General features: G+C 40.9%; 1 protein-coding gene across 3 annotated transcripts in view; it reads right to left on the bottom strand.

The window, feature by feature from the left end:
- Positions 1-26,539, bottom strand: part of PTPRG (protein tyrosine phosphatase receptor type G) — a 402,469-nt gene that overhangs the window by 46,829 nt on the left and 329,101 nt on the right. For all 3 annotated transcript variants that reach the window (XM_069028207.1, XM_069028208.1, XM_069028209.1), the window contains one exon: positions 21,810-21,942. In XM_069028207.1, the coding sequence (XP_068884308.1) occupies positions 21,810-21,942 (133 nt within the window). The remainder of the gene's footprint in view (positions 1-21,809; positions 21,943-26,539) is intronic.

Genomic DNA, 26,539 nt, shown 5'->3' with positions numbered 1-26,539 from the left:
TTGTAGTAATAAATACTGATAGCTGCCATCAAGGCTACTGAGAGGCATTTCAGACAATTCAATATCTGCCTCCGCCCCCATTTTAGGATGCTCCTTTCTATCCCCTGGAATTTCCCCTCCCCATTACCTTTTCCTCCAGATACAAACCTTAAGTGGCAGCAGTTGCTAAGGCTACAAGAGGCTGCAGTAAATCTGAGTGTGTACATGGGGAGGGCTGGATAAAGGAAAAGGATGAAAGCAGGAAATTGCTTGTTTTGAACCACCAGAGAGGGGAGAGAGGGGAGTGGATAAAGGGCTAGGCAAGGTGCAAATCTACACCTATTTTCACATGAGCACTTCAGTCTGTAACTTTTAACCCCTGTGTGTATACATGGGCGGGTGTTTGCATATGTGTGCCCATTTGCTCAGGAAACCAACACTGTCAGCAGAAAAAAATAACAGGCCTTTTTTCCTAATAGAAGGAGTCCATAGTGAATGCACAACTGGGATTGTCATGGCATAAATGATTATTAAAATCTTAACAACTGAAACACTAGTTTTAGAATAATTATTGTATTTCTGCAGCACTGGTTGAGGAAAAAACAGATCACAACCTTGATTTCACTTTCAAAATATTTTGGGGAGCCATATCTTTTCTGTGAAATACCAAACAGTCTGTTGTCTCTGAAATATGCCCATGAGCAGTGAAGCACACCATTTTCTCTAGCCCCATATGTTTTTGTGGCTCTCTTTCCCTGGGGTACAATAACTGTGCGAGATTGTGGTGATCAGACACACAGTTGTCACATATGGACCCAAATGCAGAAGTAAAACAATGCAAGATTAGCATCTCCCCAGAGAAGCAGCAGAGGCAGGGTCTGGAATGCAAAGACAATGTGAGGGAGAGCATCCCCCTGCCCTGAATCTTTCTGCAGAGATACTGGCTGTGAATTACTAAAGCAAACTAACAGGATGCAAAGCCCAGAGCAGCAGCACCTTATTACTAAGATGAAAGCATAAAAATATGCCAAGAGATGGTCCTGATTAACTGGGTTAAATGCTTGTTCCATCTCTGCTGAGCAAAATAACAGATTAACTTCTGTAAAAGAAGAGATGCCTTGTGAGATTTTGACACTTCAAACAGGTTTCCTTGGTTATTAGTTACTAAAGCTCAAGCAGCTTCTCCTTTATACTCCTCTAAAAGCAAGAGGGAGAACTAGGTCGCATAATGGCCTGAAAGCATGGATGCATCTTATTTTCGTGTAGAAGGTAATGCCTCAGTGTTAATACTGCCTCCAATACAAACACAGCTCGGTCGCAGCCAATGGGAGTGCTGGGAATTGCTCCGAGGGCAGTGCCTGGCCTTTACTCCTCCTTACTGGCTCCAGCACAGGCAGCATCCCCTGATCAGTGACGACAGGCGGGATCTGTGTGCTCCGGAGCAGCCGGGGCAGGGAGAGAAGGAGCCAGCATTATAGCAAGGGACAAGCGATTGCCTCTGCAGTGGCTGGCTGGAGCCACCAGGGCAGTGGCTGAACACAGGAAAAACCAAAGGAGAATGTTTCACGTTCTGGGGACACCCAAGAGCCATGCCCTGCCTCTCACTGAAGCAACCAGCACATTCATTGCTCCTTGTTCACTTGTCCTTCTTCCAGGTGTTGATGTTGGTTGGAGCAGTGTGTATTCCCTCTCCAAGGCCAGCCAGATTTATATTACTTTATTTCTGTACTAGCATCCAGGAGCTCTAGGCTCTCTTCCTGGGTCATTACCTGCTAAAGGATGACCAATTCAGGGGCAGATGGCTTGAAAGGGTCCTGCAGGCCGATTCACTACTGTCAGAGCAGGGCCAATCTTGTCCTTCAGGCACCCTTCCTCCAGAAGCAGCCTGCCACAGACAGAACCTCTGCAGAAGGTACATTTGTTAACAGAGGCCAACAGTCCCTGCAGCTATCCTACTTTTACACACAGTTTTTAGCTGGTGAGAAAAACAGGAAAGATGGAATAAGAGTCAGACCAGCATCTGTAAGAGCCCTCTAAACCAGGCTGCACAGGACATGGCTTAGTCTTTATCAAATGCAACCTGGATACAGGCATTCATTTCCCAGGCTCCTCCAGCATGGGAGTGTCTGCAACTAACTCCCAAACAAGGATGCAAGGACGGGAAATGATCCCCTTTCACTACCTCTGCATATTCATTCTCACTTTCAATAGAAGAAAAGCTGCTTCAGATTCCTGTTGAATTGTTTTGCATGTTTTTCAGGAGACACAATTAAGATTGGTTTCTGCTGGCACCAAAACCAGGGCATGTATGCAGTCAAGTGTACTAGCAACACATGGCTCTGCACTTTAAACTATCTTCACTATTCCTTGGCAAGCATTTGTCACTGTCAGAACTGGCAATGAATCCTCAGAAAAGAGCACAGACTTCGGAACAACACAAGCGCTGCAAATCATGACCACGTCACCAGCAGAGCAGTGGATGGGAGCCTGGACAACAGCTGTCTGCAGTCTGCACTGCTCTAGCTGGGGTCATCAGTCACTGATTTTTATGAGCAATAAAACTGACTCAAGCATTAGGAAGAAAAAGAGGAGAGAAAACCACACGAAAAAGCAGATCTTATGAATATGAGTAAGTGACCAGCATGGAGCAGTGGTATTACATTCATTGAATCAGAGGGGCATCTGCATTTACTCTTTTTTGGCCAGAAAATAGCTTATATTGCCCTTATTTTCTACAATTATTTTCCTTCACAGGTCTTAACACTTAATGACCAGAATTCAAAAGCCGAGTTATAAAAGAACCTGTGCCATGGGCACTAAATGCTGGCCAAACTGGAGCTACTGGAGGATGTACAAAGCAGGAATGCCTAAAAACCAAGAGGATAAAGGAAAGCTGATAAAGGGGGAAAATTTCCCTACAATAATGCTGATTTTCCAGCAGATTGTTCCTGAAGACCATTTCCCTTCTCCCCATAAAGCAATTTCTGCCTGTAATATTCTTGAGCAGTGTTAAGCATCACACAGATGTGGTACCCAGAGAGGTCTGGATGGTACATAGGTAGTTTTCAGAAGTGCATGGCATCCCAAGCCCTTGGCATGTTATCCTACACAGAACAGTGAGAAGTAGATTGTCTCTTTCAGGGGACTTCCTCTGTGCAAGGACAAGTGCTTTTTCACATTAGGGAGTTGACAGATCCACAAAAGGCTCCAAATGCTAATCACCAGTCCAACCACAACATTCTGCAGTATCATAGGGAAATAAAGACAGGAAAAAGACTGGGAAATGGCAGATGGAAAAAAATAAAAGAAGGTGGACAAAACTTTAAGACAGTATTTGTACTGAAGAACGCACCACTGGAAAAATTGTCCAGTTGAAAAACTAATCTGCAAACAAGACTAGGGATTTCTGACACAAAATGACAGCTAATTTAATATTTATGTCCTAAATTTGCCAGCTGACTACAGAGCTCTCCACAAAATTAAAAATCATCTTCTCCCAATCCTCTGAGATCGTATCCTGCACCACAGACCAGACACCCATTTTATCACATACAGTACTGAACTCAGGCATTATATGAGACATAATAATTTTTAGAAGGGTATTCAAATGATTAAACAGTTAAGAAATGACAACACCCCCATGAGCTGCCTTTGTGTCCTCCCCCTTCATCAGCTGTGCGACCAGAGAGCACCCAGGAGGCCAGTGCAGAAATGCACTTAGAAAGCTCTTTAATTGCAAATCATAAGTGGATAAGTCTTAGTTTAACTCAGCACAAATGTTTTCCACGCTTCCTTGTCCCATCATCCTGGTGTCCCTGGAGAGCAGTGAAGGCAATGGTGAAACCTTATTTGTGATGATACTTGGCCCTGTGAGACTTGGTAGCTAATTCTCTCCTGGTGACCTCTGACAGGGCCATAGGCACCAGACCTTCCCCTCCTGCTTGAATCAATACTCACAACAGCTGACTTGGATACAGTCAGCACTTTTACAGATGACTGAATGGGTTTACTCATCAGTATTTTCTACTGCAAGAGAACAAGCTCCTTGGTTATATGTACTACCACTCAGAACTTTATTGTCTTCAGGCAAAAATATGGTAGACATACCTCTAGGTGGTATCTTAAAATGGTTTAAAGATGAGGCACAGCTTTAAAAACCAAAGGAAAGCCTGACATAATCATTTTCTTCTCCCTGAGCCAACATTTATGTAATGCAACATTCACAACAAAGGCTAGAAAATTACAGAGGAAAACAAAGACATGCCTTTTCCAATCAAATAATACCTCAGGCGCTTCCTATAAGATGTGTGCTTCCAACACCCAAAACATCATGTAATATTAAAAAGGAGACTTAAAACTTCTCATAAAAGAAAGCTGGATTTAAGCAAGTGAAGAGCTGTTCTGCAATCACAAGAGCCACAGCAATCAATGACAATTGCCTCTTACTAGAGAGGAGCTTTCAGTAGCACCTCCAAGATCTCAAAATTTGGCATACTTGATATTATCATTTCAGGACATGAATTCCCTTTGGGATGATGAATCTTAGCAAAAGAATGAATAAAAACAGGGTCACACACTGGGAGGTTAAAATGCAGGTAATTTTAAATGCAAAGTGTAATTTGTCTGGATTGGAAACAGTGTTATAAGAAAACCAAAACAGAGATGATCCAACTTAGGAGAGGACAACAGAAACAGAGAGACAGCAGTCTCTTTGGAATATTTACATAAATGTCCCTAATTACTCCCACCTAATTACTCTCAAAACAGAAGAGCTCTGCTATTGCCTTTACAAAAAATATTCTTTTCTTCCTCCAAATGGGATATCAGAACATTCAATTGACAGATACTTTAGGTATCCCAAGCCTCAGCCTGAGATCTAACACAGAAGTCTTGTAAAAATTTAGGCCCAGCTTGTTCCTCAGTTTTGATGTCCCTGCCCATCTTCAGGAAGAAATGTCAGTTTGTTAAATGTAATTAAATACTCAGTGGGAAGCTTCATCTTTCTCAACAAACGTGTCCATGTGCACCTGGACTAAAGCTGCATGAGAGAACTAGAAAGAATTCCCAACAGTGCTGGACATAATTCATGTTTAGCTTATTTTGGGGCCAAGATAAATATTAAAAGAGTGATTATTTCCTTTCTCTCCTAATCACTGAGTATTTGGAAGGTGGGCTTTTTTCACTGGCCACTTCAATAAGAAACAGCTACTTTTTGAATTTTAGTGCCAAGGAAATACACATTGATTAAACAAAAAGGATTCAAAGTATGAGGCATATCAGGAAAGTTACCACAATGTCTACTAACAGGCTTCTAATTACATGGAAGAGTCAAGAATTGAAAAATCATAAAGTAACAGACATAGAAGAGATTGTCCCTTTAAAAACATCAGTTGAAATTATGTTGAAAATTAGAAACAGAAAACTAGAAACCGCTTTCATTCTCAGGAGAAACTCTTTTGCACTAGGCACACACTCAGGCAAAGAAACCATTGCTTTCCTGTTGTCTTAATCACTGTGTAGAAACAGCTACTAATCACTGGGGCAGAACGTTTTGGTTCAAGGCAAAAGTTCATTGCAGATAAGCAAAACAGGAGAAATTCAGTCAACCTGTGTTAATTATTAGAGCCCTTAACACCAGATACAGTTTAATGTATTTTCTATTTATGGACTGTTCTCTTTAGTTGCACTACTTCTAAAGCTTAAACCTGTATTTTTAAAGCTCTTGATAACCTTTCAGTGTTGATAAATGTGGGACTGGGGAAAAGGAGAAAAAAAACCCAAGAGAACTGCAGTTCCCATCTTAGGAAAAACGCATTTCTTAATGTATGAAGAAATGTGTTGGATGCACGAGGCACTTGCTCAGAAGCAGATATGTAATGAAACACAAGCTCTTGGCTCTGCATTTCCTTTTCTTGAAGCTCAGGAAGGGCCATGGCTGCTCTGGCAGACACAGTGTCCTGGAGGAACATAGTAGATGTCTGCTTCCAGGTGAGCTGTTCAGCCCAGGCACCTCTAAGCAATCCACATCCATTTTCCTCCTGCTGTATTCATGCATTTTATTTCCATGTTCTGATGTGATCTTTGGTGGTGCTTTGGCTGCCATCAGACTGTGAGCTTCGGAGAAGAAAAGACAGGAGCCATCACCATGGCCAGCCAGACACATTCAGGTGTGCAGCAAAGGCAGATTTCAGTAGGGGTTGAGGTCCTGCTGTTAGACACACCCCAACTATTTTCATCTCTGTTCATATCTGGGAAATGTAGTAACAAGTTCCTGCTTTATTCTAGTGCTTTAATTCAAGGACTTTTGTGAGCTAAAAATGTTTAAAATGCAGACTAAACAGCAGAGTATTTTGCCACTATTTCTGGTAGTTTTGTCCCAGACATTTGGTTTCAGATCTGTGATTTCCTTTCGAGAACACACAAGTGTGAAATACTTGTTGATCTGTTTATTCATTTGCCTCCTGGCTGATCGTAGCCATTTTGACAGAATGGATAAATTGACTTGCTCCTTGTTGGTTTTTTTTGGTTGGGTTTTTTTTTTTGGTTTTTTTTTTTTTTTTTTCCCACATGCTTCTCTATCAGCCTGGAATCACTGCCCCAGCTATCACTCCTACACCCTCACTTTACATTCTGCACCCTCCTTTTAGAGGCTTGCTAAGACAATTTCACACAATACCCAGGTTGTCTGAAATGCCACAAACTCTTGCTACAGCAGCTTCTGCAACTCCATCTGCCAGATGAAAACAATACATAATATTTAGAGAAATTATTTTTGAACAATTCAAACCCAATGAACACTTTACATCACTCTTTATAACACAGGATATATCTGACAACTGCACTTGGATTCTTGAGGCAGGACTTAGCCATTTATCTACAACACATCTCAGCAAATCTTCTATTTTTCCAAAGCATGAACAAACAGTGCAGTTTGGAAAGGGGACAACTCTTGATCATCCTCATTGAGGAAATGGTAAAGGTAACAGCTTCAAGTGATCAGGCAAAAGCCTGTAACATCAGCAGAAGATTTTCAGTGTAAAGTAATTTCAGCAGGCTAACAAATGGGTCGTTTTTCTCCAACACATGTGTAGCACAACAGTGCATTAATTGATGTGTCCTTTATTGCAAAACATACTGTCTCCCTCCAGAGAGGGAGGACTGGAGCAATGGGATGCAGCATTACCAGGAAAAAGCCAAATAATGCAAACTTGGCACCACATAGTAGCTAAATGTTGATTCATGGAAATCATGAAACATTCAAGGGGACAGGTCCCAGGCTCCAAATTATGCTCCACTCTTGTCTTTCCCCCGTGTGATTATAGCAAGTTTGCATAGAATTTGCTGCTCACTCTTCTAATTGCATTCCTACAAAGGGCACTTTGCTGTGCCATGAGCTTGTCACTTTATATCCTGCTTTAACTCCAAACCACTCAATTAATATTAAATTCTATTTATTATAAAAGCATTTGTTTCTACCCACACAATGCTGTCAGCAGACATCTCATTAATATTTATTTCTCAAAATGGCCCACTGATGCTAAGATCTCAGATACAGCTAGTAACTTTAAAAGGGGAAAATACATGAAGCCAAGAAGGTCAAGACAGAACATGAATTGTAAAAGAAAGCATTCAACTTATAGGTATTTAACTCATTCTTTGCAGAAAGCTCAGAAAATACAGTAAGGTTGGTGGAGAGCAATGACAATGTTAATATTAATCCAGTCACCAGAATGAAATAAGGAGTGAAGTTGACAATACATCTCTCCCTGGGATGGGAAGTTGCTGTATCTGGCAGACCAAGGGAAAAAATGCTTATCCCCTGCCTCTTTTCCCCAGAGAGGTGAGCTGCCTACTTTCCAGGTTTATAAAAGACAAACAAAACTCAAACCAGGAAATTGAGAACTGTGGACAACCTTAAACCCTGGGCTAAGGTTAAAGTCCCTTTTCCTCAGAATCCTCTTCTGTGCTCATCACACAGGAAACTAGCACAGCCTGTAGCAGCTTTACAGTGCAGAAGCCCCACTGGACTCAACACTCACTGTCCAGGGAGTGAAGGAGGAGAGGGCTGCAGATGGGTTTAAGTGTTTCAAAAATGCTGGCGTAAAGCTCAGGGATTCCCTTGCACAGTTGCAGCACAAGAAAGTATTGGTAAGGAAGGAGGATCCAAGTGCAAGCTCAGACCCTACAGACAGCACTGCAACTCACTGAAATCACAGTCTCACTAAGACACAGACTTTTCATTGCCCCATGGGCCCAGCTGCATCTTGGGTTCTCTCAAAGGCTGGTGAAGTGTGATCACTTCTCCTGTGCTCAGCAGTGCCCAGCTGTTTCTCATGCAGAAGGATCCTGAGAGTGACATTACACAGCCAGACACAGGGAGATGAAGCAGCTGCTGAGAATGTGTATGAAATGCAATGATTTCTTCTCTTCCGCTCTCTTATTCTGTGCACTTGGAATAAAATTAAGCTGCAGGGACAACAGGTCTCTTTCTACTAGTCTCCACCTGTATCTTTAAGCTCTACAACAGGGAACTTGTTTTCCGTAGCTCTGTGGCTAACAAAACCAGGGATGCTGAACTCCCACCTTCTGCTATCACAAAGACCTCAACTAATTCCCTGCAGCACATCAGCACTGCTTTTGAAAAGGTCCAGGCCCTGCAAAAAAACAGATGGAAACTATACTTATGGACTTTTAATGATGTCAAGCATTTCCTCACAGAGATGCCAATATGAATCTTTCTTCTTCCCATAAATTCTTTTATTAATCAGAGCACACACAGCAACTCCCTGTGTGGCACCACTCAGGGCTCACCCTACCAACATAAAACCTTCCAAAATTATCACCTCGGGTTTGCTACTGGGATAACAATGCTTTTATACCAAAAATTAAGGAGATGAATTCACATAGCCTTGGCAAATCAATATGCAATAGCAGACACCAACTCCAATATTATTTCACTGCCGCTTTTCTTCCCACAGATTCTTCCCACATTCACTACAGGGTATTGCTCAGTAAACCAGAGAAAGGAGAACAGACTCCTTGTTGTACTGCTGTCACCTTTGTGCTTTTGCTTTCAAGGCTCTCTTCTTCCAGATTTTGAAGTACAAGCGTATTTTGGAAGCACAGCAAAGCCAAAGCTGCAGGCTCCAGCTCTGACAGCCCCTCTAGGTCCCCCCATCCTTGTCTCCACCATCACATTATATGGAACAGAAAATTCCTGATCACCCATTTTCTTCAAGCTGTTTGGGTGAGGACATGAGTCAAATTATTCCCTCAAAGAGCTGAACTGGCATTTTTACCATCAAGACTGTGGAGCAGTTGTGAAGTGCCCAGCCATTTCTGAAGAGCCATCAGGGACTTGGTCTCAGCTCCTCATTCACAGATGACAATCATTACCATAAGCAGAAGAAAAAGGCTTCTGCCCTCCTGACTGCAGCCAAGTGCTCCACAGAAGTTGGCTTTGCAGTGATAAATGTCACGTTTACAATGGGTTTTGCAACACGAAAGTCCATAATTTGCTTTCCAGGGACCTGTGCTTGATTATCAGGAGAGTCAGAAGCATTCACTGAAGTCTAATGAATAGAATTAACACATCATTTAAACAGGGAGTAATATGTATGCAAATGAGAAAAAGTTAAAAATAAGAGTTCAAGCCATAATTTCAGAAAACGTAGACTGTGTCCTTATGAAATATGGATGTTTCAATTCACCTCGTATCTTTACATCTATGTTAACTGCTTTGCATGTGAACAATAGGGTCCATCAAGCCCACTTTGATTTTTATATTTGAACTTGGACTTATAAAATAGATTATATTGAAACATGAATAATATATATGCTAATTAAAGACTGCATTTAATGATACAAATAAAGATGAAGACCAATACAGGCTAATTTCCATTTGCAAATTTCCTAATTTTTGTATTTTCCTTTAGAAAGCAGAAACTTTATTTCCATAGTCTCAGGAAAAATAAGACAATCTTTTCTTTGCTCAAATTGTTTTAAAAATCTTTTCATCTCTTTTATTCTTTAGGATTGATCTCCACAGAGATACAATTGCTTTGCCTAGATAGATTCAGTATTAAATAGCACCCAAGTCAAACTATGGTGATTTGTGCACGCAAGTGGTGTGCTTTAATTACTAATTAGTATTAATTTTTTATAATAAGGAATTATTGCTAATAAAGTTTATAAATGCCTCAATACCATAATCATGTTCAGAATACGTGTGGCAGATGTAAACCAAGTAAATGTCCTTGGTGCTTGTTAAGCTGTTCATCATTCTCTCCCTTCCCCTCCAGGTTCCCAAAATTAGAACAAGGACACAAGACAATTGTGCAGTTGTAGGGAGACAAGGTAGTAACAGAAAACATGACTTCAACTTCTGTCATGCAAGACCTACAGAAAAGCTTGATGAAGAATAAATAGGTTGCAGGAAAAGCCCTTTTAAGTTAAAAGGCTTGTTTCTACCTAAAAGTGAGGAAAGTAGTGAAAACCAGTTCATTCATACGAGTATGAAGCCTGTAATGAATCTCATGGCCAGGAGAATATTGTTTTGCTGTTGTCCAAACATTGGTTCTGTGGATAAAGTCCAGACTCAGCCTTAACTGACTAAACCAGCATTTGCAGTTTGCTCTTCTGAGCCTGCAAAGCAAACCCATTTACTCCCTGATTGAAACAGCACACTGAATGCTTCAAAAATAAGGAGTTGTATGAATGGGCAGACACTCACCATTTTGGTACATTTATGTCCCAAGCTTTTATTAAAAAGCAAAACAAAACCCAACACAACAAACTGAAATAATAAGGCAGGTATGAGCTTTGCCTCTTCCCAGCTTTCACTTCGTGTCTGCAACACCAATTGCTGTTACTGATGAACACTGAAATTTAGGAAACATTTTAAGATGCTGGAGAGTAAATGATCATCATTTTGAGTGATGATGTGGTTCCTACAAAATGTGAGGAATTTTACCAGCACTCACTGGAAGCTTTCTGACAGTGGTTAAAAAATGGCTGTGGAGAGTGAATCACTGTGCAGAAATCCATCCATTTAACTGATAATTTGATCAGAAAGAAAACATAAAACAAATTTGGACTTTCAGGGAATAGAACATTTGCCATTAATGAGAAATGTTTTGATTTTATGATATATTTCTTTTTTTAACATTAACAATATTTTTACAATTCGAATTTGACTTATTTCTACTACTTTATAAATGTTGATTTGTAGGACATTCAAAAAGGTTTTGTTCTTTTTTGGAAAAGAGAGGGTTTCCAAAACATGAAACAACCCACCAATCAAGACCCAGGCATGCTGCCTATGCCTGTTTCAGCTTAAAACTTGGAACTCAAATGGATTTTAACCTGTAAGTCAATAGAGTAAAACACATGCTGTTTATAGCAATAGAGGAATTGTTTTCTTTTAAACCAACCAACTCAGCATTCTACAATAAACAGAATGAATTCATGTACTTGCAACATTTGTAATAGCAGCACAACATGTTGTGCATTCACAGGCCTTGTTTTTCCCCAAATTGCACAGGTTTTAAGAACAGTAAAATGAAGTTCAACCCTGGTTGTTATTGTTTTACTGGTTTGCTGATTCCCAGTATTTATCCAAGCAGCTAAGGTTGCCGAATTGATTTAATATTCTTATTCTATAATTTTACACTCAAACTACATCCTGCTGTAAAATAGCTGGTGCTAATGTTAGTCCAAATGCTGCTGTGGGACTTAGGACAGGATAGGGTCTTTCAATAGCTATATTTCATGGTTACAAGGAGAGAGAAAAAATATAATTTATCTGGTTGCTGTGGTTAATTCACAGTTTCACAGCAGAGGAATACTGTTCCCTCAGGGTACATCTAGCTGTGTCATAGGATATTTCATTCACAGTTTGTCTGAGACATTGCTCTAGCTCTGAACCTGCCAATTCATGAGAGTGAATCTACTCCAGATATACCTGTATACATTTTAACACGTACGCATACATACTAAGAATATCATAGAAAATATTAAACTAGCAAGAGATCAATTGACAGTGAGTAAGCAAACTGTTTCTTTGAGCTGGGAAGGGGAACAGAAAAAGAGTGCATCCATTTTCTTAATAGATTCTTCTTTTCATACAGTGATTTAATTTCACAAAAAGCATTTGTGAAATTTGTTTCTCTTTTAAAATATCTCAGAGCTTTAAAAGTCAGAGTTCAAAAATTTTAAAGCTGTATAAGAGTTTCCTGTACAGTAACTTACAAGAGATGAGTAGGAGATACCAGTGGTACCTCGCATCCTCTACCACTGTAGTTATGAGAAAACCCACACTCCTCATGGCATATTATTTCTGAGCACTTACAAACCCATTGTTAATGGAGCTTAATTAGAATATTTTGATATTTAAAAAAAAAAATTGTTCAAACGTATACACTGCAAACTATTAAGCCAGTAACTGCACAGATAAAATCTTGGTTTTTTTTCAGACCTCACCATTACAGCAGCACTGGGGAAGGCATTTCCAGAGGAAAAAATATGTCTGCAATTAATCCATTTAATTAATTCCACAGAGACAAAACAGAAAGATCATTGCAGCTGTGCAGATCCCTCCTTGCCTGACCTCAGCTGCCCTTGCCCCTTCTCCTTTGCTCTCTCTGCAGAAGAAGGTATTCTTGGAAATGTTGGGGAAATTCTGCTACACCTCTAAACAAAGCACTGAGGAGAGGTGTCAACAGCAGTTTTCCAACTTGCTGCCAAGACTTTCGCATAAACTTCACCCCCTTAGGATGGCCTGTGGGCAGAGTACAGCATGAATGTCTCAGCTCTTATGGGACACATCATATAGCAAATCAAAAATAAAAATTATCCTTTTTTTTTTGTTTGGGAGTTTTCAAGGTCACCAACATGATATTTTGAATTCTAGTCTTCCACACCTGAAACACATATTGTCCTGTTGTTTGACTCATGATTGCATGCTTGACATTCTTTCAAAATCTTTCAAAATAAAGGTGATGCATAACTAGGCTCCCACTGAGTTCAGTGGCCACATCCATAAAAGTGCCTGCAGAAAGATGTTCACACAACAGACTCACATGCTACCTTTAAGAGTGACAGTTCTCATTTAAAGGTACTGTTAAAAGCAGTCACAACCCAGCAGGCACCAGGATTGCCAGCACTGAGATGGGTGGTTTCACCATTCCCTAATTCTTTTGCATGAAAATATAACATATTCCATATAACAGTCCCTGCAGTGATGTCTTGATTCAACCACCTTGGGTGCTTGCTCCCAGGGTCTTTGCCCTTGGCACCAGGGATGGTCATGCTGGCACTCCCTCCTGCCTACAAGGCAGCATTGACACATGCAATACACGTGGTGCCTTAGGTAACACAAAACAGGGCAACAAACCTCAGCTACACCGACCCCTTCTCCTCTATTTTGTTTTTAAACCTGAAACAACTGTTGTACTCAACTCTCCCCTACTCTTAGGCTCCCTACTGTAGGAGAACAGATGGAACAGAACTCCAAACAGATTTTTTTCCACAAACCTGTGGGTCTCCTGATGCAGTCATCCTCTGTAACCAGCCTTTGCATTTTCTCTCCTGTCCATTTGTATCTTCCTTTCATTCTCCCTCTAAAGCCAGCTCCCTCCCTTGCTCCTCCTCCCAACTCTCAGATGTGCTCTTTTATCAGCTTCACATTATTCACTTTAAAAATGATGCATTTACACTGTGTCTTTCAGACTTCTAGCCTATGATTTACAGGACAATTTATCACACTGTACCATCCCTCCTCTTTTCTCATGCTTCCATGTGTGCTTTAAAGCTGGCACTGCAGAGCTGTGGAGAACAGGCCTGGAAGCTCCCGTGTGGGATCAGACTCATTTCGTGCTCCTGACTGGAGCTTCTTAATCCTTTCTGAAACCTAGAAATTATGGAAATTCTGTATTTGCTTTTTATTTACAGGACAGCTGAGAGGAGAACACTGATTCATGAAATTCAGACGAAGGCTTGCCACGTGGGGCACAGGAAGAAGCTGGCTTCAAATATCTGGCAAGAACAAACTCAATACTGCAATTACATACTCTTGAGAACCCATTTAAGATGATCCAGGTTCTTCAGTCATGTGGACTCAAATTTACAATGGCAAAGTCTGTTGTAGCTGGTAGAAGTTACTCAGGAGTCACTCTGTTAACACCAATGGGATGGCTCAGGTTTAAACCTGAAGCAAAATCTAGACAATCCTATTTCCTTAAAATGGCACATTCCTGGGTCAGAATGTTCTTATTGATTTTGGTCCTGATGCTCTATAATCAGAATTAAAAGTACTATTTTCTGAGCTTTGCCAATATCCTGATAGTTCTGGAAATCACCACTGATCTGCATTTAAGCTTGGCAAATACCTGTTTCCTTTCTCAAAACAAAGTATGTCGATTTGTAAAGTGGCAATTCACTATTGGCCTCACCAGAAAGGAAATGGGATCTTGTAGAATTGTTTCACGACAAAAAATTAAACCTAATGTTAATTAAAAAAGAGTAAAAGTAACAGGCATATAAGGAGAGAACATGCCCCTTTCCACAGTCAAGCTCTTAAGAGATCATCCAGCATGCTTAAAAAGCAACTCTCCATCTGCAAATCTCTCTTTTTTGTCTAATGAGCCTGAGTTAGTCTGTTCAGAGGCCTAAATGGGCATCTCGGGGCCAATTCAGCAGCAGGGGGTCTATTACTACAACAACTGACAACTCCCGTGATTTCTGAAAGGCCCTAAAGTAGCCATTTGGGAAATGGTTATGGAACAGGAAGTTGGGGAGGAATGGTTGCAGGTGTAGGTCCTGGGTTCCCCTGCCTCAGCCCTTCCCACACGGAGCCAGCCCCATCACCCACCAGCCTTGGCAACAGCTGGGCTCAGCTCTCCTGCAGGAGGAGATGATAAAACCCCTTGAGCCAACAACACGAAGCACAGCAAGCAGCACACTCTGGTTTGGTCTTGGGATCTACTTGTGGGCTCTGTCCCTTGCCCCAGGCTGTGTCCTGCTGGATGAAACAGCACAGATGCTGCCAGAGAAGTTTTCATATTGATTTTCTTCATAAAGGAAGAATGATGAGCACTGAAGTATGGTACCAACAGCCAGAACAAGCAACCAGCGGCTGCCCCGAGCATCCGGCTTGAAAGCGAGGGCCTGATGTCAGCACAAAGGATGAGCCTGGGTCCCAGAGTGGGATAAGAGGGAGCTGATCATAGGCCTGCTCCCTTTGAATGGAAACAAGCAGAATTTAGACATACTGAACACAGAAGGGTCCAAGATTCAGTACCTTTACCTCTGGAACTGGCAAAATCACACACAACCTGGATCTTCTGCAATAAGAGCTGAAGTGCTTTTCCTGCTGTCTCGGTTTTGGAGACAAAACTTTAGGAGGAAACACTCCAGAATGAGTGTGTCTTCCAAAGGGAAAAAGGCCTTCCCTTTTCCTCCACCAATAAGACAAGTGGGTCACAGCAAGTGAAAGTGGAAAAAAACAAACTATTTACTAAGACCAAAAAAAACAGGGTAGAACAAAAAAAACCCCTCAAAATACAACAAATTCCTGTAGAAGGAACAGACACACGGCTCGGACCAGCCGGGGCCACCCCGCAGGCTCCCCGGACGGGCGAGGAGGGAAGGGAGGCAGTGAGGCAAAGGGAAGGAAAGGGAAGAAAAGAACAAGAAAACCAACAGAACCTTTTCCCAGCTAGCCGGAACACAAAAGAAACCCAAAAAAGCAGCACAGCGCTCCCAGCGCCCTCCCTCCCGAGCCCGGCCGAGCCCCAGAGCCCCCGAGCCGCTGGACCCGGCTGTTGAACTGCCCCGCACTCGGTCCCGTGGCCCCCCCGGCCCATCCTAAAGGCACCGCGTCCTCGGGCACTGAGCGGACGGTCAAGGAATAGAGCGGCTTCCTTACATCACCCCAGGACACCTGCATTGCCTGAATTGAGAGCAGGAGATCAGAGGACTCCGAATCAGGCTAGGCTGCATCCCACTTACCAGACAGTGATCTGCCCTGTACCTATCCTTCATTTTATGAGACTAGATGTGGCTATTCCCAGAGGAAAACAAAGGCATGCCTTGTTCAGTATCAGCAAGGCACAGCTGGACACTAAAAAAGCTGTACGAAGTTTCAGGTATGACACTCACCTCCACGTTTTCCCTCATCTCCCTGGGGTGTTGCCTGTCTCCAGGCTTAAGGAAGTCTCTTGCCCTTGTCAGTTCTCCTCACTGTCTGTGGTGACACAAGCTCTGGGGCACTGCCATCCCCAAGATGAGCGCAAGCGCCTGGATGTGGTCCTCAAGCATCGCCAAGGACAGTGTTGGAGTGAGCATCCCCATCCACCTTTCTCATTCCTCCCCCATGCTGCTCCCTCAGTTATGCTAGCACAGCTCTGTCCTGTTACTACATGAACCAGACTAGGACCTAATCTGGTTTAAATCAGGACATGAAAATGCCTCTTTTTTTTTTTTTTTTTTTAAACATGGATTATTTTGCAATCCAGCTCCTCACATGGTTGTACAAACATCTGCAATGGGGTCACAGAGGGCAGAACAAGGGCAGGGAGAGGACCCTGCCTGAACTGCTGCTGCTGAAATAAATACTCATGCAACTGCACCCGAGACACTCTTAAAATTAACACCCAGGGTCTCAGAAAGTGTTACCACTCAGCATCCTCCAGGGGGTGAGAAAATGAGCAGAATCACCAACATTGTAGAGTACGCTGAAAGCTTTTATCATTGTAAGCAAACAATTTTACAATGGTCTGTAAATTTGCAATGTTCCTTTTCCAATCAGTACAGTAGATGAACAACATATTGTACACTCATAAAATAAAACCTAGAGATAGGTTCAAATAAGGATTTCAGCACTTTTTACAACCTGGTACAGGCAGAAGTTATTATTTTTCCTCTCAGTTAAGTTTTAACACTCTCTTAGCTAAGGAGCTGTGCAAGCTCCCCAGAATCTAACACCAAAAGGTAGTTTTGCAAGGCAGGGTTATTAGACATGGTAAATATGAGGGTTCTTTACATTGCAGCTTTTGTTTCTATATTACAAATTGATTTAGAAATACAGCTGACCAACCTTCTTCAGTGCTATTGCACCAGGATCAGAACTCAGATGCTGAAATATTGAACACCTGAGCTTGCTCTCAGTGAGATCTTTGCCACTAAGTTCAACAACAATACTCTCAACCTGTAAATGACTTGGCTTGAGGTCACACAGAAATCAATGACCAAAGAAGAAAAAAGAACACATCTCCTGGTGCTCAGTGTAATTTCTCGTGCACAGAAAGGCACTGCCAGAGCAGTACAAGGCTCTGTCATAGGACTTGTCTCAAGGATTCTGTTCAATTTGACAGGATGCTTAATAAAACCTAAGAAAACTCTCAATGTCTACTAAATTCTATAGAGTTTTGCCTAAGGAAAATTAAAGACATCTTTTTCCCAAGCTGTCTCATATATGCACACAACTCCAAAACAAGCCATACAAGCTTGCTTGCTTTTTGAAAGGCAGCAGCTGTGTTGTTCCAAGAATCCCCCCTGAATGTAAACGTATTAGCACTGTATAAACAGCTTGATTTAATAAGAAATGCAGTACAATATTCCCACTTTGTCTTTGGGATCACGATGTTGATAGTGGCAATAATTCAAGGTGAATTATGGTGTATGTTCAAAAGAAAGAAAAAGAAAACTCTCCAGCTATAGTCGTGAATGAATTTCTTCCTCTTAGCTGAAAATGAGAAATGGCTATAATTTAGTACCCATTTAAAAGTTGCTGTTGGCTAAACTCTAAAATCTTAATTGCTTATTAATATTCTCTGCTTATTTTTTCCCTTTGAATCCACAGTTTACAGGACTGTAGTGTCTAGATTAAAAATCAGAATGAAAAAAAATCCAGCGGAAGGTTACCACACCCTCCTAAAATACATTCACCCCAAATTACAGAACTTACTGTGTATCAAAGTATTTCAGTTGATTTCAGCCACCCTCTTGCACCTCTGTGAAGATGAAAGTGACACTGACCTTGGGTTTACCCCCAAGTGTCAATACTCAGGACTTTTTCAATTTGCTACAGAATATAATGGAAGTTCTAGAAAAGACAAGTTTCAAGCCGTATTACAGCTCAGCATACTATAGGAACTCATCTTGTTGCAAAAAACTGAAGTCACACTCAATCCCTAAATAGTTTGGAGGTCACTACCAAACACACTTTGCAGTTCTCAGAGCTCGTAGCAAAGGCTGTGAGAGTAACAGTGGCAAAGACTGCAGACAATCCAAGTCAGATTTTAAACTGACCTTGAAGATCTGCAGATGGATCTCATGATACTGAGTCTGGGTATAAAATCACAGATGCAAAACAAATGCCCAGAAATGCTAAAATAATGTATTTGGGAAACAGCACCTCACCCCGCCCACGTTTTATGGGCTCTAGATGAGCTAGCACTGCTCCAGTGAAGGCCCTAAAATCCCAGTGTACAGTTTTCAGGAATATTTAGTTGTTGCCCCTACAGCACACAATTTCAGGAACCAGTATGAAAGGAAAGAAAGCAGACAAAGAAGCACCACTGTGCCACTGCAGAAGTGAATGGTGTGAATCCATATGGTGAGTAAAACAAGGATCTGGTCTCCTCACCTTTTCTGTCTGCTAAGACTCAAATTCTCAACTTGATGCTAAAAGAAATCAGTTTAAGCACTAGAAGTCTTGGGAGCAACAGTCCCCTTCATCATGCCCATGACAGCTCACGGATCAGCCAGGCCAGCTTTTCCTCAAGAGGAATCAAAGATGCACAGAAGCAAACTGAAACTACAGCATCATTGTCCCTCCTGCCCAGGGAGCCCAACTACCAATAGGGCCCAGTGGATATCATGGCTCATGGTCACCCTGTGATTGTACTCTCCTCATTCTTCTGGGATAAAAAGCAGTACAATTTTTGCAGCTTCATTATGCTGACCTAGTTTACCTTCCACTCTACCAACTTAAAATCACACAGGCCTCTATGTGCAGCAGTGCCATTAAAAGTGCCGAATCCAGGAAACTTTAGTAGAAAGGTAATTCAGAGCTCTTCTTGCCTGCAAGTTCCCATCCCTTTTCGTTACTGAGATGGCCACCACACGGACAAGATGGAAGTGACCCTTTCTCTAGAACATTAGTCATATTCTTTCACCATTTGTCCAGGATCCACATGAAAGAGGAACTAAGAACAGCAAATTACCTCTGCAAATAAGCGAGTCTTGTTCAGAAATGGCACAGATCATTTCCAAATATATTCAATTACAAGGAGTCTCTAAAACACAGCATGGAAGCTCAACAGATGGAAAAAGAAAATCTTCATCAAACAATGATTGTTTTTATCACTCTCCTTTTCAAATAAAGGGAACAGAAAATGAGGCTTCCTTACAAGAAGTCTTCTTCACAAAACTTATTTCTTTGCTATATCATGGAATGAGCCACAAAGAGACCAAACAAAGTTAATGCTTTGCCAAACCTTCACAAGCAACTTCTCTTACTCCTTATTTTGGTCCCTGGATAATAGGGCACTGATGCAATGGAAACAAGCAGAAGGCTTCTCTCTGCTTCATTGTTCTGCTTATGTCACCTCTGGTCTCAAATTATCTAATCCCACAAGTGCTCAAAAATGCAAAAGCAAAAATATCATTTGTTTTATCCTCAAAATGCATTGCCAAAGGGCAACTTATGTCTCTTCTGCTTCATCTAGTTCTCTGGGTTTTGTTTTGTAATGTTTTTTCTCACACCAAAACAAAGTACTGCTGTGCAAGAAAAGACCCCTTGGTGCAGCACGCCTGTCCCCTTGAGGGTTATCCTTTCATCACAAATGTTTCTCTGCTGTGTACTTCAATACTATGTTTCCCTTTCTGAAATATCTGTTTCAAACTCATTTTCATGCCATTTGCTTTGATGGTGTTATTCAGCAAACTATTCCATACATTGCCCATTACATCTTAAGATAAGGGTTTTTTTCCTGAAAATACAAATTACTGTTCCTTTCAAACTTCTGAATTAGAGTCTGCAGTGCTTCAGAATCTTTTTCCTTACTTTAAAACACTGACAGAGATAAACATTTTATTTTTTCCTAAGGAAAGGCAATCACACTGCAAAGGGCACATGAAATGCTGTGCTGCTGCTTCAGTGACAAGGTCTGCACAATGTGAAATGTTACTGGGGATGATTTGTGTTCTAGTTGCTTGTTGATTTATCCTAAAACACACGTTTGCTTTTTTAATACACTCTCTATATTTGTTAAAAATTCTCAGAACTAGACACAGGTTATTTGAAGCTAGTACACATATGCTCTCAAGTTTGTTCCTTTATTTCTTGCTTCATACTTATCAAAAAACTTTGACTGCTACATGACATAATTTCCATGTCTGTGTTAATTTTTAATCTTCACCAACTTTAAAATCTTCTCAGGGATGGTATTGCTACTCTTTGAGCAAATTAAACCCAAATTTTGCAGTTATTTCTTTCGCTCCATTACTGAAATTGCAAAGAAATGGAAATGTTTTGCAAACAATCATAGGTACCAACATTCTTCTAGATAATAGCTGTTAGCATTGTACTTCAAAACCTTTCCTCCTTAGAAGAGCATTTTGTATCAACACTAGATAAATACTACTAATCCCTCATCCCAGTGTTTTGAGATATGCCATATCCTTCCAGGACTTGTCTGGTGTGAATGTGACCAAGTTTAGTACTTCAGATAAAGACAATGTATACTGAAAAACAGGACAATACAATGGGATCTTTAGAACCTTTCCAATTTCAGCTTTTGTGCATATACTACTGCAATTTTATTCACTGTCTTACTGCAATGATGTTAATTACTTACAAATGTTAATGGAAATTATTTTCACAAGACTATTGCCATCTACTTATTAATTCTTTCAAATGTTCTCAGCCTCAACAATTGGGCCAATTAATTGTCAGCAAAATGGGTGTACTAAAAAAAATAGCTTGGTATTTTTTTAATGGATTCTGCAAATATAATGATCAATGGGCTGGTATTTCTCATCAAAGCTACTTTCCTCTGTCCCATCTAATCAGATTTTGAAATAATTCCTAAATACCTTGTATGTGGCTTATCCCCGGTTGATTTTAACTTCCAGACAAATGAGGTGCCTCTGGGTTCTGGTTCTGACACAAGCAGGTGCTGCAGGTTTTAGTTTAAATCAAATGGAGCGGGATTTGTTGATGTTAACCCTGATGTCCCACCAATGAACCAATGTCCACTGGTGTGAATGACAGCGTCTCTTTGTAAGAGGCAATCTTTACTTTCAAGACCTTGCAGGCTACACTTCTGAACTCTTCACCAATGTCAAAGAACCCTGGCTCAGAGCATTGCTGTGGAATGTGAAACAAGCTTACTCCACTTTCTTGAAGTACAGTCAAAGGAAGGAAAGAACTTAAGATTACACAGGAGGTTTGTGGCAAAGACACTCATGAAACCAACGCGAGTCTCACTGGGATTTTCTCTCACAACCACCCTTCCTGAAGGCCAAGACAAAGATAATTTTTTATAGCTGCTTCAGAGGGACTAATTGTGAAAATACTTCTCACCATTACAGCTGGCTCTACCAGTGGCAGAGCTCTACCAAGCTCATTTTCATGACACAAAAATCAGTATTTAAGACAGGTGAATACTTAACCAACAAAGCTGTTCTAGCACCCAGAGAACTATCTAATGCATCTAACACTGTAACTTCTAGTAAAATAAAAAAACACAGGACCACATTAAAAACACTATCTGAAATATCTTTCAAATCCTAATCAGTTTCCACTGATAAGGAAACAGGCTCACCTCCAGTAGACAAGCACAGCGATGAGAAGAATGAGGCACACGAAGGTCAGTGCTGAGACCACAATGAGTGGGATGATCCATTCCATTTTACCAGGAGAAGGTCTCGTGGCCATGCTGGAGCTGTTCTTGCCAGCTGTGTACATGTAAACACATAAAAAACCCAATCATTGGGTGGAAAAAAGAATTACTGTACAGAAAAATGTGTAAACAAAACAAACAGCTTATCCCTTTTACATGCTATGAGTAAACTGAGCAGAGATCCTCTAACTGCAGGGTGGGACTCCATTTTCTTCAGTCTGAGACATGAGAGCACAGAAGTATGGTGTTTACTGCCACATATGGCTTGGATTTTACTACTGCTTGTAGTTACAGTCTCATAGACACTTTTAGGACTCTTTCATGCAAGTACCTATTATCAGATGTGGAGTACCCCACTGAGCCAATTCACCAGGGCAACTGAGTAAATGCCGTGCTCTGTCATCAGTATTTGTAGATAAATGCACTCTGTTTCTCAACAGTGCAGGACAGCCCTGTTTGCAAAGCTCAGTGTAATACTTCGCTTCAGAAATAAATTTCTTGGTAACTATCTTAAAATAAAAAAATCCTCAACATGTTGGGTGTCATGTCACATCATTTGCAGAATTGTCACAATCTGGTGGGTTACTGCATACAAAAGCACATTTTAGCATATGGATTGTCAAGATGGGTGGATGAATGAATGGATAGGATGTGTTGTAACCAACAGAAGAAATCATTATTCCACAGTTTTTGAACAAAATTAAAGTGCGTCAATACCCTGAGATCTGGCTGAGTTAACTCCACTTTTTGCATGACATCTCATTAAAATTATTGTATCATATATAAGATGAATATCTGGAAGTTCGGCACGTACTGGAGCCAATGAGCATAGACACTGCACCAGTGTATTTCAAAAGACACCTAATTTGTGCAAATTCATGTAGACTTGATGAATAAATTGATTCAAACAGAATGATAAAAGAAAAATGCAGAAGCAGATTCCATATCTTATTCATGTTTCCTAACAAACAGGCAGTGGTTGATCAATACCTGTCAACAGGACATAATGGGAAAGGATTAGTAAAAACAGCTTCAGATTTCAATGAGGATTGAAATATGCATACTTGACTTTTAAGCCTGTGTGAGTCTTTCCTTACCAACATGCTTCCTTGCCCTCATTCAGTATTGTATTATCATCCGAAACTGCTGCAAATCCTACCAGAAGAACGGAATTGCCTTTTCACCATAAGCAGGCAAAACACAGATAATTGGAAGTCACCAGATGTCACATAATATGAAGTCATACTCTATTTTAATAGCATTTAGATTATACTACTCTGTAGGCAGGAGTAAAATTCAACTAAAGTGGAAGTAAAGGTTAATTGTAAATGCTTTTGCCTGACCGCTGAAAACAGAGCAAGGCTGCAGGCTGCTGCAAGCCCAGCAAGAAATCTTCCTAGTTTTGAGAACTAGGCTGATAGAGGTAATGCCCTTTAGCAAGCAGCCTAAATGAGGGGCTAATCAGAGGGATGTTTGGGGGAAGTGAACATGAACTTTGATTGAACATCTTTGATTTCCTTGACTAGCAAAGAATAAGGAAAAGAGCAACCCCCAAATTAGAGCAAAGGCTTATTCTCTGTATCTGCCAAACTTACAAAATGCTAAGTCTTGAGGCATCAGTTATTACCAGTGCATTTCAAATAATTTAAGAGCATGAAAAAAGTAAGCCTGTGAGGTGTTACTAATCAGAATGGTAAAAGGGACAAAGAAAAAAACACACGATGTAATAAAACTTAGTAAGAGAGCCAAATAGTCCCACCACCTTATATCCATTAGGGTGTTGCTTCAGTTCTTTCCAATGACAGTATTCTGTTTAGTTTCACCTCCACATCTTTCAACACAAAACCATATGTTTCTGTTTGCATGGGAAGAAAATTCAATTCCATTGTAAGCAAAGCATGGGCTGGTGTCCCAATGCACACTATTAAATTCTGCAGTGTTCACAGTGCTCCTCTTAGTCAGTCTAGTGTGGAGAACACAGTTATCTGCCCCTGACAACTCCCTGTACCACAGATATGAGGAGAAGAAAGTGCTCAGTATGCTGAGTGCCAGAATAGCAAATGCTATTCCCTAATGCTGATGGCTGGCCCCGAAATTCCAGTTGGGAACGGCCAAGCAGTGATGCACTTCAGAAGAAAAGATATAGTTCCTGTGCTGGCTTTGAAGAAAAAGTCTAAGGTGTTTCCCACTGTTTAAGAAATGTGTTGTGAGAGTTTAAACAAACCAGTGCCAATAAATATTGTACTAGAATGGCAGCTGGGGCCAGAGGTAGAGCAGTGCAGCTGGAGAGCTGGTGTCTGTCTTGAGTGTCATGGCAGAAAAGCCTAATAAAAGCCAGCATGCTGGATAACTTGGAAAAAGATTAAATGAAAACACACACACAAAAAAGGACAGATCTGGGCCTCTACAGTTTCCTGTTCTCCTATATAACAAAATAGTATGAAATAAAAAAAGTCACCATTTTATTCTTTTCCAAAGCAAGAATGTCAAGCCCTGGTAGTGTCAAGAGCATATCCTTGTAACAGTGCCCACCATAAGCTGAACTTGGTGGAGGATGGGGGAAGCTTAGAAAACAGACTAGGAAACTCCATTTTTGCTAAGAAATGTAAACAGTTTCCAGTGGCATATGCCTTTGTTGAATTAATTCAGTTTGCCTTTTACTGGCTTGGAATTCATCCCAGTAGGAAGGAATAAAAATTATTACAGCATATCTGTTTCAGGAGGTCCCACAAGATACAAGCCCTGGCATTACTAAATCTACTCCTGCATCTGGAAAAATCCGTAACTTCTGTGAACCACCCATTTAGCAGTTCCACCCAGGCACTGGATGGATGAGCCCTGGCACAGGGAGTATTGGATGGCATTGGGCAGCCAGGGATTCTCTGGCAGTGCAATTCTTGTGCAAAGGTCAAGGTAAGAAAGAGGCATCTACAGTTTGTGAAATGTGCTTTTTTTTGGTGCATATTCTTGGTAATTGGTTCCTGAGAAAAGAAGCATGTTTATTTCCCTTAAGTAACACTGCTTGCTATAATAAGCAACCATAGCTGTACTATATAACCTATCTACTTTTATCATTCCTTGCCATTGCACAAATTGTCAGGACAAAGTTCTGTTTGTTGTACCATTTCAGATACCATTAACCAAAGAAAAGCCCTGCTGCTGAACTGCCTCAGACCACACGGTCTCCTAAGAGAAAGTCAACTTGCTTACCTTTCCCTTGAATAGATGAAGTTATGAACTTATACAAAGGTATTAATTAATTCTGGAAAATAATACTGGCCATATTATTAAATGATGAGAGGGCAAACCCATGTTTCTTAAAGAAGTATTACCTTTGATACAAGCCTGTGTCATTGTGCAGCTATTATCCCCTATTTCTTTAAGGCAGTCCTGCAGTAGTCACACTTACAGGCTGTGCACTACTAAGCATGGCTTTTCACTGCTCTGTAACAGATGCCAAACATATTTAATCCTATATCTGAAATTCATAGTTTGCAGGCATTAAATAATTCAATTCTTTTATTTTTAAGCCATTCTGCTGTTTGCTCCTGTAAGTTGCCATGTACATCTCTGAAGATATTTAAAAGCTGTTTGGACACAGTCCTGATTAAAGTGCTATAGGGAACCCTTCTAGAGCAAGGAGGCTAGACTAGCTGACTCCAGTGGTCCTTCCCAACCTTATAAACTCTGTGATTCTGTGTGAAAATGGCTGAAGTGCTACATGAAAATGCAGCTTAATAATCCTTGCTGCAGATGGAGAAGAATTACACAGATGTTTAATTGTGCTAATGAGGTTATCCCTAAAAGGCTTTTGTAACCTTAGACCTGGCAAAGACTGCTCTAAAACCCAATACTCAGTCTTTGTTAAAAGCATACATCAGGCTTGAAATTTAACCTGCACATCATGATCTCTCTCTCTACAAAGCCCTCTCGTGGGAGGAACTCAGCAGAGGTGGGTGAGCACTGAGGGATAGGAGGACCTGGCTGAAATTTGGATGAAGAGCCAAACCCACCTCTCTGTCCTCAGTCCCAGCTCACCACTCAGGCAAAAGCCCCAACCCCACAGCTATTACTTTGCTTACAACAGCCCAGTTAACTCCAGTAAAAAGCAAAGGATCTGTTTAATTGTCTGGCACAACCAACCAAAATTCTGTGGGATAGTATCTGCTTTAGCCTGATTAAACTGAATCATCCTGGATTTCATCTTTTTCCCTTGCTCCTTTTCTTTTTTTTTTCTCCCTCTTTTGGGAGAGTATAATTTAATTGCTGTTTTTCTGATTTTCAGGTTTCAGAGTCACAGACAATGCTGAGCAGCTGTGTGTGTAACAGTTGCAGATCAAAGGTACAATTAGTCTAATGTGGGCACCAAAACACAGAAAAGGATGATCAAGAAAATGAAAGAGGAGAATGCAAGCAAGCATTTGGTGACAGAAGTAAATCATTAGCACTGGCCAATACCACAGACAAGAAGAGGCCAATGCCATTTGGAAAATAATGACATGGCCTCAGGAGAGGTGTGTGTGTGTGTATGTACGTGTGAAATAAGCACTAAAAGAAAATGAGCCTTGCTGTACTAATTGGCCTCACACTTTCCCTGTAATTTCTCATGAGTTGCCTGTTCTCCTCTAATCATGCACACTCCTGAGTACTTC

The sequence above is a fragment of the Aphelocoma coerulescens genome, chromosome 12 (assembly GCF_041296385.1).
Source record: "Aphelocoma coerulescens isolate FSJ_1873_10779 chromosome 12, UR_Acoe_1.0, whole genome shotgun sequence".
In the NCBI taxonomy this organism is placed as follows: domain Eukaryota; kingdom Metazoa; phylum Chordata; class Aves; order Passeriformes; family Corvidae; genus Aphelocoma; species Aphelocoma coerulescens.
This window is presented reverse-complemented; position numbering and strand designations above follow the sequence as displayed.